The sequence below is a fragment of the Hemiscyllium ocellatum genome, chromosome 12 (assembly GCF_020745735.1).
Source record: "Hemiscyllium ocellatum isolate sHemOce1 chromosome 12, sHemOce1.pat.X.cur, whole genome shotgun sequence".
NCBI lineage: Eukaryota > Metazoa > Chordata > Chondrichthyes > Orectolobiformes > Hemiscylliidae > Hemiscyllium > Hemiscyllium ocellatum.
This window is the reverse complement of record NC_083412.1, coordinates 38,070,953-38,088,869: the sequence shown is the minus strand read 5'-3', so window position 1 is coordinate 38,088,869 and position 17,917 is coordinate 38,070,953. Positions and strand designations below refer to the sequence as shown.

At 41.4% G+C, this 17,917-nt stretch overlaps 1 protein-coding gene across 7 annotated transcripts in view; it reads right to left on the bottom strand.

Moving 5' to 3' along the window:
• The window catches only part of dmd (dystrophin), a 1,983,095-nt gene that overhangs the window by 1,125,537 nt on the left and 839,641 nt on the right, over positions 1 to 17,917 (bottom strand). For all 7 annotated transcript variants that reach the window (XM_060833515.1, XM_060833512.1, XM_060833514.1 and 4 more), the window contains 2 exons: positions 6,021 to 6,144; positions 5,197 to 5,284 (listed from right to left, as the gene is read on the bottom strand). In XM_060833515.1, the coding sequence (XP_060689498.1) occupies positions 5,197 to 5,284; positions 6,021 to 6,144 (212 nt within the window). The remainder of the gene's footprint in view (positions 1 to 5,196; positions 5,285 to 6,020; positions 6,145 to 17,917) is intronic.

Below are 17,917 nucleotides of genomic sequence, written 5' to 3'. Positions count from 1 at the left end.
ATGGGAAATGTTCAACCAGGAATTCAGTTACTAGTCGATGAAAGGGATCTGTTTTGGGTGCACTGTGGTTTGTCATCTTAATAAACGACTTGGGTGAGGGCATAGAAGGATGGGGTAGTAAATTTGTGGATGACACTAAGGTCAATACAGTTCTGGACAGTGCCGAAGGATGTTGTAGATTACAGAGGGACATTGATAGGTTGCAGAGCTGGCAAATGGAGTTTAATGCAGAAAAAGTGTAAGGTGATTCTCTTTGGAAGGAGTACCAGGAATGCAGAGTACTGGGCGAGTGGTAAGATTCTTAATAGTGTAGATGAGCAGAGAGATCTTCGTGTCCATTTACATAGACCACTCAAAGTTGCCACCCAGGTTGACAGGGCTGTTAAGAAGGCATACGGTGAGTTAGCTTTTATTAGTAGAGGGATTGAGTTTCGGAACCGTGAGGTCATGCTGCAGTGTACAAAACTGTGGTGTGGCCGTACTTTGAGTATGTGCAGTTCTGATCACCGCATTATAGGAAGGACATGGAAGCTTTGGAAAGCGTTCAGAGGCAATTTACTAGGATGTAGCCTGGTATTGAGGGAAAGTCTTCTAAGGAAAGATTGAGGGACTTGAGGCTATTTTCATTAGAGACAAGAAAGTTGAGAGGTGACTTAATTGAGACATACAAGATAATCAGAGGGTTACATCAGTTGGACAGTGAGAACCTTTTTCCTGGAATATAATGGCTAGCAAGAGATGGCATAGCTTCAAATTGAGGGGTGATAGATATAAGACAGATGTCAGAGATCGTTTCTTTACTCAGAGAGTAGTAGGGACATGGAATGCACTGCCTGCAACAGTGTGGGAATGACAAATTTATGGGTATTTAAGTGGTCATTGGATAGGCATATAGATGAGAATGGAATAGTGTAGGTTAGATGGGCTTCAGATTGATTTCCCAGGGCGGCGTAACATCGAGGGGTGAAGGGCCAGTACTGCACTATAGTGTTCTATGTACTCAACTTCTCCTCATAGCCAGCACCCTCCATACCAGACAACATTCTGGTGAACCTCCTCTGTACCCTCTCCAATGCATCCACTTTTGGTAATGTGGTGACCAGGACTATATGCAGTATTCCAAATGTGGCCGAACCAAAGTCTTATACAATTGTAACATGACCTGCTAACTCTTGTACTCAATACCCTGTCCGATGAAGGAAAGCATGCCATATGGCTTCTTGACCACTCTACTGACCTGAGTTGCCATCTTCAGGGAACAATGGACCTGAACACTCAGATCTCTCTGTATAGAAACTGTCCCCAGGACTTTTCCATTTACTGTATAGATCACCCTTAAATTGCATTGTTCCAAAATATGTCTTCTTACATTTGTCCAGATTGGACTCCATCTGCCCAACTCTCCAATCTATCCACTCCTGTAATGTCTGACAGTCCCCTTCACTACCTGATACTCCACCAATCTTAGTGACACCTGCAAACCCGCTAATGAGGCAACCTACACCTTCCTCCAAATCATTTATGTACATCACAAACAACAGTGGTCCCACCACAAATCCCTGTGGAAAAATCACTGGTCACAGGTCTCCATTTTGAGAAGCTCCCTTCCATTACAACGTTGCCTAACCAGTTCTCTGTCCATCTAGCTAGAACACTCTGGACCCCATGTGACTTCACTTTCTCCATCAGCCTACCATGAGGAACCTTATCAAACGCCTCACTAAAGTCCATGTATATGACATTTACATCCCTTCCCTCATCAATCAGCTTTGTCACCTCTTTAAAGAATTCCATTAGGTTTATAAGACATAACCTTCCCTGCACAAAACCATGCTGCCGACCACTGATAAGGCAATTTTCTTCCAAATGGGAACAGATCCCTCAGAGTCTTTTCTAGCAGCTCCCCTACCACTGACATCAGATTCACAGGTCTGTAATTACCTGGATCATCCCTGCTACCCTTCTTCAACAAGAGGACAACATGAGCAATTCACTGGTCCTCTGGGATACATGTGATTCTGTGATTGGGCAGCCTTTGTTAAAAAATCTGAGTGCTCTCAAATCTCCACCAGCAACCATTTAAAAACCGTCAAGCTAGTCTACACTTGCAAGACATAACACAGATTCATATGCAGAGACCAATTCTCTGCAATCAAAAGGAATGTGTTCAGGCTTGAGCCCTTTGTAACTTGCTCGAGAGCCTGCAGTTCCCTACTGCTTTCTCCATGGCAACATATCAACCAGAATTGCCTTGCCAACCAATCAGTACTTTCCTTGTGCATTATAAATCCTTGTAAATGTTTGAAATGGGCATTTGTTCTGATGAGTTCAAGACAAGTAGCTTTGGCAACATCTCTCTTTTCAGAAGTTATTAACAGGAGCGCTATTATAAACCTTAACCTGCACTTTCAGCTCTGAGGGAGAAACTTTCTTCTGACTGATATCGGTACGTGTCTTCAGTGTGTAAGAAATCAATTCTCAAAGGCAAGCGGAAATGTTCCCTCGACTGAGAGCTGCTCCTGAGGGATGTTCTCATCAGAGGCAATGCCTCTTTTGATTTGAATGGCACTGTTTCTAGCGGATGACATTTAGCATAGTCTGGAAGGAGATGGCTGAGTTAGACAATGCAGTATTTCTGTTTTAGCCTCAAGAAAAAAAAGCGCACCAGATTTTTGCTTTAGTAACCCAGAGTTTCTTTATAGTGGTCAGCAGGATGTTTACATCCAACTTCTCCTCAAGTTAGTTACACGTTCATTGAGAACAATTTGTCTTTCAGCAAACCTTGGCTCTCTGGTATTAGCTCAACATCACCTGCATCCATGAATAATTTAGTTCATCATCCCTGGAACCTTTTCACTGTTGGTTATATGGTCAATTAAATAACCCAATTTTTTTTTAAAAAACATGATCATTTATGCAGCTCTGCAGATTTATTTTCATCTGAGATCGCAGAAGAGTGAAATCCCTTTAAGAAGCTAAAAATTGGAAATGATCAATACAAAATTTCACATATTGATGAAGAACTAATCCTGGATAAATACTGACAATGCTTCTCGTAGAAGAGGAATGTGGTGCTGATGAATCTGAATCTGCAAGGTAGTCATCATAAGATCTTTAGAAATAGGAGGAGTAGACCAGTTAAACCATCAAGCTTGCTCTGCCATTCAGTAAGCTCATGGTTCATCTGATTGAGGCTTTTACTTTATTTTCCTTCCTGTCCCACAAAATCCTGGTCTCCCTTTTCGATCAAGAATCCATGTAACTCACGCCAATATATATTCCACGACCCAGCTTTCACTGCCCTTTGTGGCAGGGAAATCCACAGATTAAAGACTCTCAGAAGAGAAATTCCACATGGGATGCCCTTACTTGGACTTGTGCCACTCAGTACTAGATGCCTACATGGAGTAAAATATCCTCTCTGGAATGTAAGAAGAACCCACTGGACACAACTTTTGTTTACAAGTAAAAAAGAAGGACATGCCTTAGCTGGAGTGTAACAAAACTCACTAGACAGGTTTCTGGGATAATGGGACAAATTGTATCTGCAGATAGTAAGTAGACTAGGCCATACATTTGCTCTAGATTAGAAGAATAAGAGGTCATATACTTCAAATACATACAATTTTTAAGAGATGTGACAAGTTTGATATTGTAAAACACATAGGAACAGAATAAAGGTCAGCCGTTAAGGGCCAAGATGAGAAATTTCTCCATTCAAAATGCTGTACTCTGGTGATTCATCAGGCTTGGAGTACAGTGAGGATTTCTTTTGGTACTTAAGGCAATTAAGAATATGGATACAGTACAGTAACATGGAGCTGTGATAAAAACTATAGATCAACTATAATTCTGTTGAATGTTTGAGGACCCAATTGGCCTACTCGAGCTCTTACATCTTGGGCTCTTGTAACCTCTGCAAATGCAGTAATGTTGCTCCCTACATCCGAGTTTAACATTGGATAAAACCCTAAATAAAGAATAAAGGACTCTAAACCAACTCTTGGCAACATCAACATAACCCATTTCCCAGCCTGAAACATCCATGAAACAACATCTTCTGCTCCTGTAACTGAGCTAATTCCATAGTTACATTGCCATTTCCCCGAAACACAATCGATTTCCACCAACCCAACAAGCCTCCTACAATATAACTCTCTAAAATGCCTTCCAAAAGTCCATAAAATTTAAACACATACTTAAATCAACTTGCTCTGTTTCCCAACAAGGAATTTAATCAAGCAGACGCAATTTGCTTTTAACGAGACATGCCATTTCTCCTTGATTAATCTTTGTCTTTCCAAATGACTTGTACATTTCCTGTTAAGTTTCAGTAAATTTTATGCATTACACATGAAGAGTTTATAAATAAGTAACGTCGAACACACTCGAGAATACATAAGATGATATGAGTTAGGGATTGGGGGTAGGTCATTTGGTTGTTCAAGGCAGTTCCCCATTCAACAAGATAATGATCAAACCTCCACCACAGCTCAATCTCCCTGTATGACTATCCGCAAATACTTCTTTATTTCTAGATTGTATTTTTTTTCACTATTTCAAATTACAAATTCTATCAGTGTATGTAACATGCCAGACAGTAACACACAGAAAGCTCCCAGATGTGAGCCATGTGACCTGATAGACACTGATACTCTCTCATTTGAATAGTTAAGCAAATCCCAAACCGTTGCTTTTCCATACAATTCAGGAGAATGTTGTTAACAATATAGTGTGCCCATAAAAAGTTAGGTAAGTAGGACAAAGACATTGAGTTTACTTTCGTGAACCTTCAATGTTTCCTCAATGTTTCCACAGATCTTCCAACAAAATGACAGGGGAAGATAGTTAGAAACCCTTTGGAAATTCTGTTGCATTTTGTCAATGCATCCACTCCTAGCAATGATTGTGAACAGACAGCAGAATCACTTCATCTAAGGTGAAATATAATAAAACCAAGTCTTGCTTTTTGACAACATAATTTACAATGTGTTAAAGTTTATGACTTGTCAGTTCACTTGCAATTAGTTGCTTAATATATGCATCAAACTTGAACGGGTACTACTCTAAATGTATGCTGTGAAGTTTGTTTGCTCTCAGATTGGTGTGCGCTAATATCTCCTATGTGATAAGTATGAATGTGTGTGAAGCATAAATCCCTAAGAAGATTATCTGATTCAATTTGCATATAATTACCATGCACCATCTGTTCCACCAGGGCTTGAGCTGATCTGCTGGCATCTTGCAGTTTTCTGTACTTTTCAGGTTTCTCCTTCTCGATAGCCTACAAGATAAGAAAATGAGCGTACTTGTCACACATTTTAAGGGGCAAAAGAAAAATAACATGCTCCCAAATGAGCGCAACAGGTTATCCTTTGGCTGAATTAATTTGAAACTGAACAATTCCTTTTTGTCATGTGTTGAACATGTAATTTCAGGATATGCAACACAATATAACTGATCAGCACGTATTACCAATACCTTAACTTATTTAATGCACGATATCAGCTTCTGAAACAAGGTTAGATTTACGCTGACACAGCACTCCTGGATAAGTTAATGGAGTGTGGGAGGCTGACGGAAACTAATGCATGCTTTCATTACTCTCTGAATCTAAACTTCAAACAAGCATGTGTCAACTCAGCAAAGAACAGTTTGCGTCCTGTTTTCCAATTCCCCATGAATAGCTCTTTTCTTTTTGTTGGCTGAACTCCATTGGAACTGAGCTGCAAATTACAATCATCATTCCCTGAGCTAAACGTAACCTTAGATATGATGCACTGATTAACAGTCAACATATTAAACACCAATATATAAATTCCTATACTGACGTCCAATATTTGAACATAATGTGTAAATAAAATATTTCACAAATCTCATGACTGTCAAAACTTTATCCCAGTGTTGGCAAAATCCCTTCAGTATCTGAGATATCTTATTACATTAACATTTATCATCAGATAGTGAATTGAATTGTACATTTTACTTATTATCTTTTACATACTGAACACTTGACATACATTAACTTTTTCCTGAAGATCAGAGATACTTCCTTCTTTCCGGTAGATTGCAAACTCTGGACTTTGAAGGATAGCTTCTGATCGAGTCATCCAGCTGTGTAGCTCTGTTGTATCAACATCAAACCTGCAGAAAGAACAACCAATCATCAACAAAAGCTTGCCATCACTTCTTCACATTTCAATTAAGAATACAGGAGGCTGAATATTATGGGACATCCACAAGTGGAAAAACAAGGTGGATCCATAATCTAGGATGCCATACCATTGGCAATAATGTCCTCTTCCAGCCCACCTAGTACAACGCTTTATCAACAAAATTGGCTATGTTAGGTGGACAGCCTGCTCATGCTGAATTGAGGCCCTGAAGTGATCAATTAAGGACCAAACTTTGCTGTAATTCAACAAGGGAGGCCTGGTCCCAATATGTAGCCCAGTACATTCAGACTGAGGAGCTGCTGGTCAGTGAAAGGGGATGGGGTTCCACCTTCCCAGCCCCACTATGCTGCACAGTCCGTCCCCTCCCCACCGCTGTGCCCAAAATGTATATGTTGAATCAGTGGACAAAGGCATTCTTATTTCCAGTCAGGAAGGACAACCTATGAAACGTTGATGACCTTGGTTTAATAGAGTCTGGGATTCTTGCTGCAAAAAATCTGCTTAACATCATAACACTGGAAATAACATGATAATATTGCTATAGTCGCATTGTAGCAATCTATACAGTGGATAAAGGTCAGTATTACCTCATTTCTGAAGAGGCATATTAGATGCAACACCTTAACTCCGTTTCTCCTCCACAGATGCTGTCAGACCTGCTGCATTTCTATAGTATTTTGTTTGTCTTTTCAAATTTCAGATCTCCAGCATCCACAGCATTTTGCTTTTATCGCAGTATTATATTTCTTTATATCCGTACATATTTTTGAGCTATTAAACGCAGGGGGGCCAAACTGATGTTGTTTCTAGGGGATAACAATGGATGCAGGGCTGTCTCCTAAGAATGAATGCATGGCAATTCAAGTGCTGCCTGCTCATTTAAGTGATAGGAGCATGTCACCTGACACAAAGATTTTCTAAAAAGGGAAGTCACATTTAACTGACTTGGAAGTTTTTGAAGAGGTAAAAGATTCCTGATGAAGGGCTTTTGCCCGAAACGTTGAATTTCCTGTTCCTTGGAAGCTGCCTGACCTGCTGTGCTTTAACCAGCAACACATTTTCAGAAGAGGTAACAAAGGCTTAATAAGGGCAACATATCTGATGTGGTACGTATGGACTTTCAGAAGGCATTTGATACACTGTCACAAAACAGACTCGAGCAAAGTTCCAGATCATGGAATAAAAGGGTTAGCAACAAAATGGATACAATATTGGCTGAGTGATATGGTACATATAATAATGGTCAATGGATTTTTTTTTAAGGCAGGAGGGAGGGGTTGTGATGGAGTTTCTTGCAGTTAGAATTAAGACCCTTGCTTTTCTTGACATATGTTAGGAATGCAGATTTTGGGATGCAGGGGACAATTTCAAAGCTTCGAGATGACACAAAATATGGAAGAATTGTAAACTGTCAGATGAACAATGCAGAAATGCAGGAGACTGACAATTTGGTGGAATGTGCAGATAGGTGGTGGATGAGTCTTAATACAGAGAATTATGATGCATTTTGGTAGGAAGAACATTGAAAAACAACATAAAATAGGAGTACAATTCGAAGCTGTGGGAAAGGGGTGGGTGTTCAGGAGCAGAGAGAACTGAGAGTGAATGAGCAGGACAGGTGAACAGAGCAGTAAGCATGCATGCAGTATCCTCGGTTTTATTAATATGAACAATAGTGTGCTTGTGCAGGGACGTAGTGTTGAAGTTTTATAAGACACTTGTTCATCCACAGCTGGAGTACTGTACAGTTCTGGGCAGTACATTATAGGAGCGATGTGATGGCATTGGAAACAGTGCAGAAGTAGTTTACAAGAACGGTTCCAGGGATAAGGAACTTCAGTTATGTGGATAGACTGAAGAAGTTGGGACTGTTCTCCTCAAGTGAGATCTGTCAGGGATTTTCAAAATCATGCACAGGCTGGGTAGAATAGATAAAAAGAACAAGGGTGAGATGGCATAGATTTAAAATGATCCGCAGAAGAAACAATGGTGAAGTGACTAAAAATGTTTTCACTCAGAATAGTTAGGGAATGGAATGTTCTATCGAGAAGTGTGTTGGAGACAATTTCAGTTGAAACATTGAAAAGGAGAGTGTACATTATACTTATCCAAATAATCATCCAAACTTATGGGAAAAAAAGGCAAGAAATTAGTCATAATGGTCAATTAACGAGTCGGTGCAGATATGCTGGGTGAATGCCCCCCCCCCGGTCTGAAACAATGCTATGATTCTGTGACATTGGTTGCCTACTCAGTTGTTCGTCACACAATCGGGAAGACAATGGCACAATGGTCATGTGACTATTTTGGCAATCCAGAACCTCAAGCTGGGGATATACATTCATATCCCATCATAGCAGATGGTGAAATTTGAATTCAATAAAAAATTGGAATTAAAAGGCTCAGGTAATTAAAAAATAAAATCTGGCTTGTTAATGGCCTTAGGGAGGGCAATCTGCCATCCTTCCCTGCAACTAACTCCATACCCACAGCAATGTGCTTTATTCTATCTGTACTGTGAAATGGCCCTCAAAAACCACCCAGATCGAGGGACAATTAGGAATGGGCAGAACATGAGGCCCAAGCACATTCCACATACAATTGTTTTAAAATCTGCCAACATTGGACATCCACATGAGCAACATTTTATCGATTCCCACATTTCTTGACAACAGATCAGCTCAGAACTCTAGGGTTAAGCCAGCGGAAGCACTGATTTGACACCTCTGCAATCTATTTATTCAGATTGCGTAGGGCAACATGGCTCCCATTGTACGCACATTGGCCAGATTGTATAAATTGTGTACTGGCGTCATTACACAGCGTTTACATTTATCACCCAGTTTGTTATGGTGGTTTAAACACAGATGGCAGAGTGGACTGCTGCATGATGTCTGCTGAGATACCAGGTAGTGAATTGCATAACATGCTGTGAATGGTCATGCATCAACTCGACATTGAGGGAATTAAGTCCTTCTGGTTGCTGTACATCTCAGAGTTGACATGCAATACTGAAAAGATGATTGATGTTTTGTGGAAAACAATCAGCATCATGGGAAAACCTGTAATCCTCATGCCATCGATGATGCGTTTCAGTAGCGCTGGAAGAAAGTAAACCATGCTGTCTAACCTCATGATCAACCTGTCCATCCGCAATTTCGATGCACTTTTGTTGCATACACAGTACCATCTTATAGAAGATGGTATTCAGTGAGACTTGCATGAGAAGATATGATTTGGAGATGTCGGTGTTGGACCGGGGTGTACAAAGTTAAAAATCACACAACACCAGGTTATAGTCCAACAGGTTTAATTGGAAACACTAGATTTCAGAGTGCCGCTCCTTCATCAGGTGGTTGTGGAGTGCACAATGGTAAGACACAGAATTTATAGCAAAGGTTTACAGTATGATGTAACTGAAACTATACATTGAAAAATACCTTGATTATTTGTTAAGTCTCTCATCTGTTACAATGACCATGTTAGTTTCACTTCTTTCATATGTAAATCACAAAACGTTTTTTAAAAGTTACATTCTCAGTTAACTGTAACAATTGGTGTCAGTGCAGATAAGATGTTGAGATGTTGAAGGTGTTAGCCCCCTGTGTTCTCTGTCTTATCAGGGACAGTCAACATAGCTTTATGCAGGGTGATTTTGTCTCTCAAACTTGATACATGGTGAGTTGGTAAGCTGGACACAAAATTGTCACTGTCACATGAGACAGAGGGTAGTTGTCGAGGGGTACTTTTCTGACCAGTGTTGTTCCACGAGAATCATTGCTGGGACCGCTGTTGTTTGTAATTTCTATAAATGATTTGGGTAAAAATGTAGGTGGTCTGATTAGTAACTTTGCAAGTGGCATGGAAATTGGTGCATAGTGGATAGTGAGGAAGGTTGTCAAATGATACAGCAGGATATAAATCAGTTGGAAACCTGGGTGGAAAAGTAGTGGATGGAGTTTAGTCCAGACAAGTGTGAAGTGATGCATTTTGGGAGATCAAATGCAGAAAGAAAGTATACAGTAAATGCCAGGACCCTGAGAAGCATTGATCTACAGAAAGATCTTGGATACAAGTCCACAGCTCCTTGATAGTAGCAATACATGAAAATAAGGTGATGAGAAGGCATTTGGTATGCTTGCCTTCGTCGGTCAGGACATTGAGTAGGAAAGTTGGCAAGTCACATTGCAACTGTATAAAACATTAATTAGGTCATAATTGGAGTTTGCAGTTATGCATCCCACACTCTCACAAAGATGTGGGGGTTTGGAGAGGGTGCAAAAGAGGTTTACCAAGCTATTGTCTGGATTGGAGTGAGTTAGCTGTAAGAAGAGGTTGGACAAACTTGGATTGTTTTTGGGGAGTGTTGGAGGTTGAGGGGTGACCTGAGAGATGTACAAAAAGACTCAGAGGAATGGATAGGGTGATTAGTCAAGAGTCTGTTTCCCAGGGAGGAAATGTCAAATTCTGGGGTGGGGGGGTGTGGGCGGGGTCACATGTTTAAAGTGGGATGGGGCAAGTTTAAAGGATATACACAAGGCCTGCTTTTTGTGCAGAGGGTGGTAGGCACCAGGAATGTGATCCCAGCAGAGGTGGTAGAAGCAAACATGATAACAACATTTAAGATGCATTAAGGCAGGGAATAGAGGGGCATGGACCAAGTTGAGGCAGATGGGATTAGTGGTGTCATGGTCATTACAGACATGGGCTAACTGTTCTATATTCTATAATGTGAAGAAAAGCTAACTTAACTTTTTGGGTCAGTGCTGTTGAATGCTTTCATGTGGTGTCACAGTGGATTCTGAGAATGGCAATTCTCAGCAAGCCCCAGTACTCATTGTTTATGCAGAGCAGCACAATGCGCTGTGTACGCTCTATCTAACTTTTCCTCCCAGCATGACATCAGACAGTGAGCAGGGCTAATCTAACAGTAGCTTGCCTGTAATGACTGGTGCCAAAAAGGAGATCACAGGATCAGGGAAAGGCATCAAAGGGATACAATGGAACACAGTGAGTTAATTAGAGGTAATCAAAGCAGAAGGTGGCCAAAGTCAGCCTGGTAGTCAGTCAAGGCAAGGACTGATTAGAGATAGTCAACATGGCTTTGTGCATCGGAAATCATGTCTCACAAACTTGATTGAGTTTTTTAAGGAAGTTGCAAAGAGGATTGATGAGGGCAGAGTGATAGATGTGATGTATATGGACTTCAGTAAGGTGAATGACAAGGTTCCCCATGGGAGAACCTAGCAAGGTTAGGTCTCATGGAAAACAGGGAGAACTCGCCACTTGGATACAAAACTGGCTCAAAGGTAGAAGACAGAGGGTGGTGGTGGAGGGTTGTTTTACAGACTGGAGGCCTGTGACCAGTGGAGTGCCACAAGGATCAGTGCTGGGTCCTCTACTTTTTGTCATTTACATAAATGATTTGGATGTGAGCATAAGAGGTACAGTTAGTAAGTTTGCAGATGACACCAAAATTGGAGGTGTAGTGGACAGCGAAGAGGGTTACCTCAGATTACAACAGGATCTGGACCAGATGGGCCAATGGGCTGAGAAGTGGCAGATGGAGTTTAATTCAGATAAATGCGAGGTGCTGCATTTTGGAAAAGCAAATCTTAGCAGGACTTATACACTTAATGGTAAGGTCCAAGGGAGTGTTGCTGCACAAAGAGACCTTGAAGTGCAGGTTCATAGCTCCTTGAAAGTGGAGTCGCAGGTAGATAGGATAATGAAGGCAGCGTTTGGTATGCTTTCTTTTACTGGTTCAAGTATTGAGTACAGGAGCTGGGAGGTCATGTTGCAGCTGTACAGGATATTGGTTAGGCCACTGTTGGCAAATTGCATGCAATTCTGGTCTCCTTCCTATTGGAAGGATGTTGTGAAACTTGAAAGGGTTCAGAAAAGATTTACAAGGATGTTGCCAGGGTTGGAGGATTTGAGCTATAGGGGGAGGCTGAACAGGCTGGGACAGTTTTCCCTGGAGCGTCGGAGGCTTAGAGGTGACCTTATAGAGGTTTATAAAATTATGAAGGGCATGGATAGGGTAAATAGGCCTGATGAAGAGCTTTTGCCCGAACCGTCAATTTTACTGCTCCTCGAATGCTGCCTGAACCGCTGTGCTTTTCCAGCACCCTTCTACTCGAGACTCTGGTTTCCAGCGTCAGCAGACTTTTTTTTACCTCAATAGGCAAAGTCTTTTCCCTGGGGTCGGGGAGTCCAGAACTAGAGGGCATAGGTTTAGGGTGAGAGGGGAAAGATATAAAAAAGGCCTACGGGGCAATTTTTTCACACAGAGGGTGGTACGTGTATGGAATGAGCTGCCATAGGAAGAGGTGGAGGCTGGTACAATTGCAACATTTAAGAGGCATTTGGATGGGTATATGAATAGGAAGGGCTTGGAGGGATATAGGCTGGGTGCTGGCAGGTGGGACTGGATTGGGTGTGGAAACCTGGTCAGCATTGATGGGTTGGACCGAAGGATCTGTTTCCATGCTGTACATCTCTATGACTCTAAGTGCTTATAATGAGGAGGATGAAGCTCTGGGGAACAAAAGTGCTGTTGTTAGCAGACTCCAGGCAGTCCCTGGGAGAAGTCACAAAGTGCTGAGAAGGCAGTGCATTGAAAAGAGCAGAATAGCCCAACAAGATGTTTCCATAGCTCAAGTATTATTGTTGGTTCGAGGGAGCAGGGGCATTATTGCAGTGCAGGGGCAGGGATGGGAGATAGAAAAGTAAAGGTGCTTCACGCAGCTGAGAAAACTTGAGGTTCAAAGAAATTCAAGGACAGTGACAGTTTAGTTAAGGCAGCTGTGAGGTAAAAAGTTGAAACTGGGCTAGTAATTGGGTGTCAGTGAACTGTATGTGGAGATCCTCTGAAATGTGATCTTGAGTGAAGAGACTGAACTACCCTGATGTGAGCAATTTTTTTTGAGGGAGTTCTGACGCTCAAACGTTAAATGAAAGGAATTGGAATCTTTTGTGCAGGGCACAAAGTTTTAATAACATGTGGTGCCCCACAGCATCATTCACACTTGGGTAGATTGCAGAAAAACCCACAGATCTGCTTTGGCCAAATCTGCTATTCAAAGTGCAGCAAGATTTGTTCAGTCACAGTTTGCCTATAGATTCAGGTTTATCTCTGGTTAATTCTTGACAGTAGAGTACAAAATAAACATTATGGGTAGTTTATTTGCCTGATATTGTAATGTAAACTTTGACAGTTTCAAAACTATGGAATCTTACAGCTTTATTTTCTTAGTAAGCACATAGGATTCCAAACTTGGTTGCAGCACAAATTTAATGCTTTCGTCTGAACAAAAGTTCAGAAAATCCTTGAAAAGGCTCAAAGAGAATGCACCCCATTTCCATCCAGCAAACGATGATTAAATATGGGGGAATATCTCAGAAGTATTCTTGTCAATGTTCCTTTCAGAATCACCTTACTTGATTTGAAGCTGCCGGTTATCAACATGATGAACACACTTCATTATTCAGGACCCTTTGAAAATGCTGAACTGCTAACTGTAGCCATTTTCCCTTCACAAAAAAATCCACACTCTTCAAATGATTTTGTGGGAACAACATAATTGGCCTCCTTTTCTAAAATGCTACTGCCAATACTTTAAAACTTGAAAATTACAGAAGCACACCCCAATATTTCCAGCAAATATGTCCTTAAGAAAGAAAGGGGGGGGGAATCAGTTTGAGGTGAGGAATATCTGCCAGATGGATTGTGGGGACAGAACAGGCAACTGAAGTATGACCATTAAATGAAACTGATACAATCTTGAAATTGTGTGAAATGAATGAGGTAAGTGGATTTGGGAATGTGCAAAAGCACTAAATGATGAACTATAATGATCTTGGAGGGTTGGAGGAGATTACAGAGATAGGGAGGGATCTGGAAACATGGTTGAAACTTTTCAATTTGCATCATTGCTTAGACCCAGAGCCAACTGAGATCAGAATGTATAGGGTGATGGTTGATTGCAACTAGCTGAGAATTAGGAAATAGATAAAAGAGATTAAGTAAGTTTATCAAGATTGGAAGCAACTTTCCCTCTCATCTTTATCTAGCTGTTTATGGATATCCAAGGGTATGCATGACACAGACTTCATACATCAGCATGCCAATTGGCATGTTGGAATGTCCCAGTAGCTGCTTTGTCATGTGAGACAGAAGTCTTGGTGATGGTTTAAATATATGATTGGAAGCATATTTTGCTATCAATTATAACAGGAGAAAGTGAGGACTGCAGATGCTGGAGATCAGAGCTGAAAATGTATTGCTGGAAAAGCACAGCAAGTCAGGCAGCATCCAAGGAGCAGAAGAATCGACGTTTCGAGCATGAGCCCTTCTTCAGGAATGAGGAGAGTGTGCCAAGCAGGCTAAGATAAAAGGTAGGGGGGAGGGACATCGGAAGTGCGATAGGTGGAAGGAGGTTAAGGTGAGGGTGATAGGCCGGAGTGGGGGTGGGGGCGGAGAGGTCAGGGAACGGATGCAGCAAATGATATGTGTGGAGGTGCAGGTGAATTTGTGGCGGATATAGAAGGATCCGTCCATATCCGCCAAAAATTCACCTGCACCTCCACACACATCATTTACTGCATCTGCTGCACCCGTGTGGCCTCCTCTACATTGGGGAAACACGCCGCATACTTGCGGAACGTTTCAGAGAACACCTCGGGGACACCCAGACCAACCAACCCAACCACCCCGTGGCTCAACACTTCAACTCCCCCTCCCACTCCACCAAGGACATGCAGGTCCTTGGACTTCTCCATCGCCAGACCATAGCAACACGACGGCTGGAGGAAGAGTGCCTCATCTTCCACTAGGAACCCTCCAACCACAAGGGATGAACTCAGATTTCTCCAGTTTCCTCATTTCCCCTCCCCCCCCCACCTTGTCTCAGTCCCAACCCTCAAACTCAGCACCACCTTCCTAACCTGCAATCCTCTCCCTGACCTCTCTGCCCCCACCCCCACTCTGGCCTATCACCCTCACCTTAACCTCCCTTCCACCTATCACACTTCTGACGCGCCTCCCCCAAGTCCCTCCTCCCTACCTTTTATCTTAGCCTGCTTGGCACACTCTCCTCATTCCTGAAGAAGGGCTCATGCCCGAAACATCAATTCTCCTGCTCCTTGGATGCTGCCTGACCTGCTGCGCTTTTCCAGCAACACATTTTCAGCTCAGTATCAATTATAACACCAAAGTAGTGGATGCCTCTGACAATTGTCAGAAAGAGAGTAGTGACAAAAAAATGTTTTCAATTCTCTGCGTTTAATTGGATACAGTTTCTGTTCATCCACTGTGCTATAAATTACAGAGTGAAAGAAATGGTCAGATGTAGCAGTGAGGTGGAGCTGGGTATTGGCAATATTTGTGTGTTTCTGCATCATTTCACAAGATGCAGAGAGGATAAGAAAAACATTCTTTATTGAATTGAAATCAAGATGTATATGTTAATTTCCCTGTAAAATTCTGGGAATGCTGATCTTTCTCAATTATGACCTCCTCCAACAATCTAGCCACTCGTTTAAAACCCAAGTTCAGTCTCATCTAGTCCCTACTTCATGATTTACTTCATTTTCTCTTTCAGCTTTGCTAGTTCTCTACATTAGAGAGTTAGGTCCCTCACCTTATGATCTCAATTAGAATAAGTACTGTTCAACTGGAAAAGGGAGTAATTAAATAACACCTTTAATTTAATTGGAAATGATAATCATCAACTTTGACTCACCTTTGGTTTTCTTCTCATTTTTCTTCAAATGTTTAGTGCCAATGGTATCGTACAGAAAACCAAGAATACAAGGAGGATCTAAATGATTCTAAACTGAATTCCTGCACCTTGGAGTTAATCAGTCCCTTTGTTAGCTGTTGTTCATCCACCTTTCTCATGCAACTGGATCATCATTTAGGCCAGTATCCACAATAATTTAATCAGGAACAATCAAAACTGTACATTTTAAATAAAGGAACAAAATCCAATAAGCACTTAAATTTACTCATAATTCTCTGCAGCAGATGTTGGAACTTGATTTTGAAAATTTTGGAATTTTTCCAGAATACTTGGTGAAGAGTAAATGGCAGAAAATTAGATCAGGTTGGGATCTTGATCTGATCCAGCCTGATGGGGAAGTAAAGGGCTGACATAGTTTATAGCATTCACTTGTGTTTATCTCTTTCTAAATGTTATATGTACGTATGGGACAAAATGTATCTGAAGGAAAGGACACAAAATTGAACAATTGGCAACACACCCACACACACACTACTGAAGCTGCTGATGTAGTGAGGCCATTAACGAACATCATCTTTGTCATAATTGGTGGTATGTTGAGAAAAATCCACAACGGTCCAGCAAGCAATCACAGAGATAATAGTATCTCTCCAGGATCCATTTGTCTTATTATGTGCACTTTTAGCCACCTCCAAGAAGGGCAAAATTGCACCCAGTAAGTGTGGCAGCATTGTTAAATACCAAACACCCTGGTTCAATGCACAGAATTAAACTGCAGTTTCCTCAATAATGCTCTTGGCTTGCTATTAAGACAAATTTATCAACGTTTTCAATATTTAATAGCATGCAGTATGAAGCAGTTCACCTCACTGAAGAACCAGCAAACTGTGCAGCTCAGAAGGAACTTGACCAAACATGGGAGCTGTCCACTTGAATTTTGCACCTCAGCTCATTATCCCGTAAAGCAATGCCTTTCATATTCATGCCCACAGTAGGTGCTGGCTCTCAACATTCAGGGTGAATTGTTTTCTCCTTACTTCCCCACTTGTTCATTTTGTCGATTATTTAAAATCTGTGCATACCCTCATTACAATCCTACTTGCCAAAGGTATTTTCTCCATACTTGTAATATCAAAGCCCCACTTAAATTTTAATCCTTCTATAAGGTCTCTCCTTATCTTCTCCGCTATACTGAGAACAATCACAACTTTTGAACTCACTCCACACTATTGAAAGTCTTCCAACTTTGGATAGCTTGCTGACAAACCTTCTCTGATTTCACTCCAGGTCATTGACAGCATCCTAAATTGTCATGCTCAAAACTACATTACTTTCCAATGTAATCAGAGACTTAGAGGTTCAGCATAGCTTCATTGCTTTTCTAGTCACTGCCCCTTTACAGAGCTAAATATTCTGCATAAAAATGACTGTTCATCATTTTTATAAACGACCTGGATGAGGACGTAGAAGGGTGAGTGAGTAAATTTTGCAGACAACACTAAAGTCGGTGGAGTTGTGGATAGTGACGAAGGATGTTATAGGTTACAGAGAGACATAGACAAGCTGCAGAGCTGGACTGAGAGGTGGAAAATGGAGTTTAATGCGGATAAGTGTGAGGTGATTCACTTTGGTCGGAGTAACCAGAATGCAAAGTACTGGGCTAATGTTAAGATTCTCGGTAGTGTAGATGAGCAGAGAGATCTCGGTGTCCAGGTGCACCGATTCTTGAAAGTTGCCACCTAGGTTGACAGGTTTGTTAAGAAGGCATACAGTATTTTAGCTTTTATTAATAGAGGGATCGAGTTCCGGAACCATGAAGTTATGCTACAGCTGTACAAAACTCTAGTGCAGCCATACTTGGAGTATTGTGTACAGTTCTGGTCACCACATAATAAGAAAGATGTGAAAGCTTTGGAAAGGGTGCAGAGGAGATTTACTAGAATGTTGCCTGGTATGGAGGGAAGGCCTTATGAGGAAAGGCTGAGGAACTTGAGG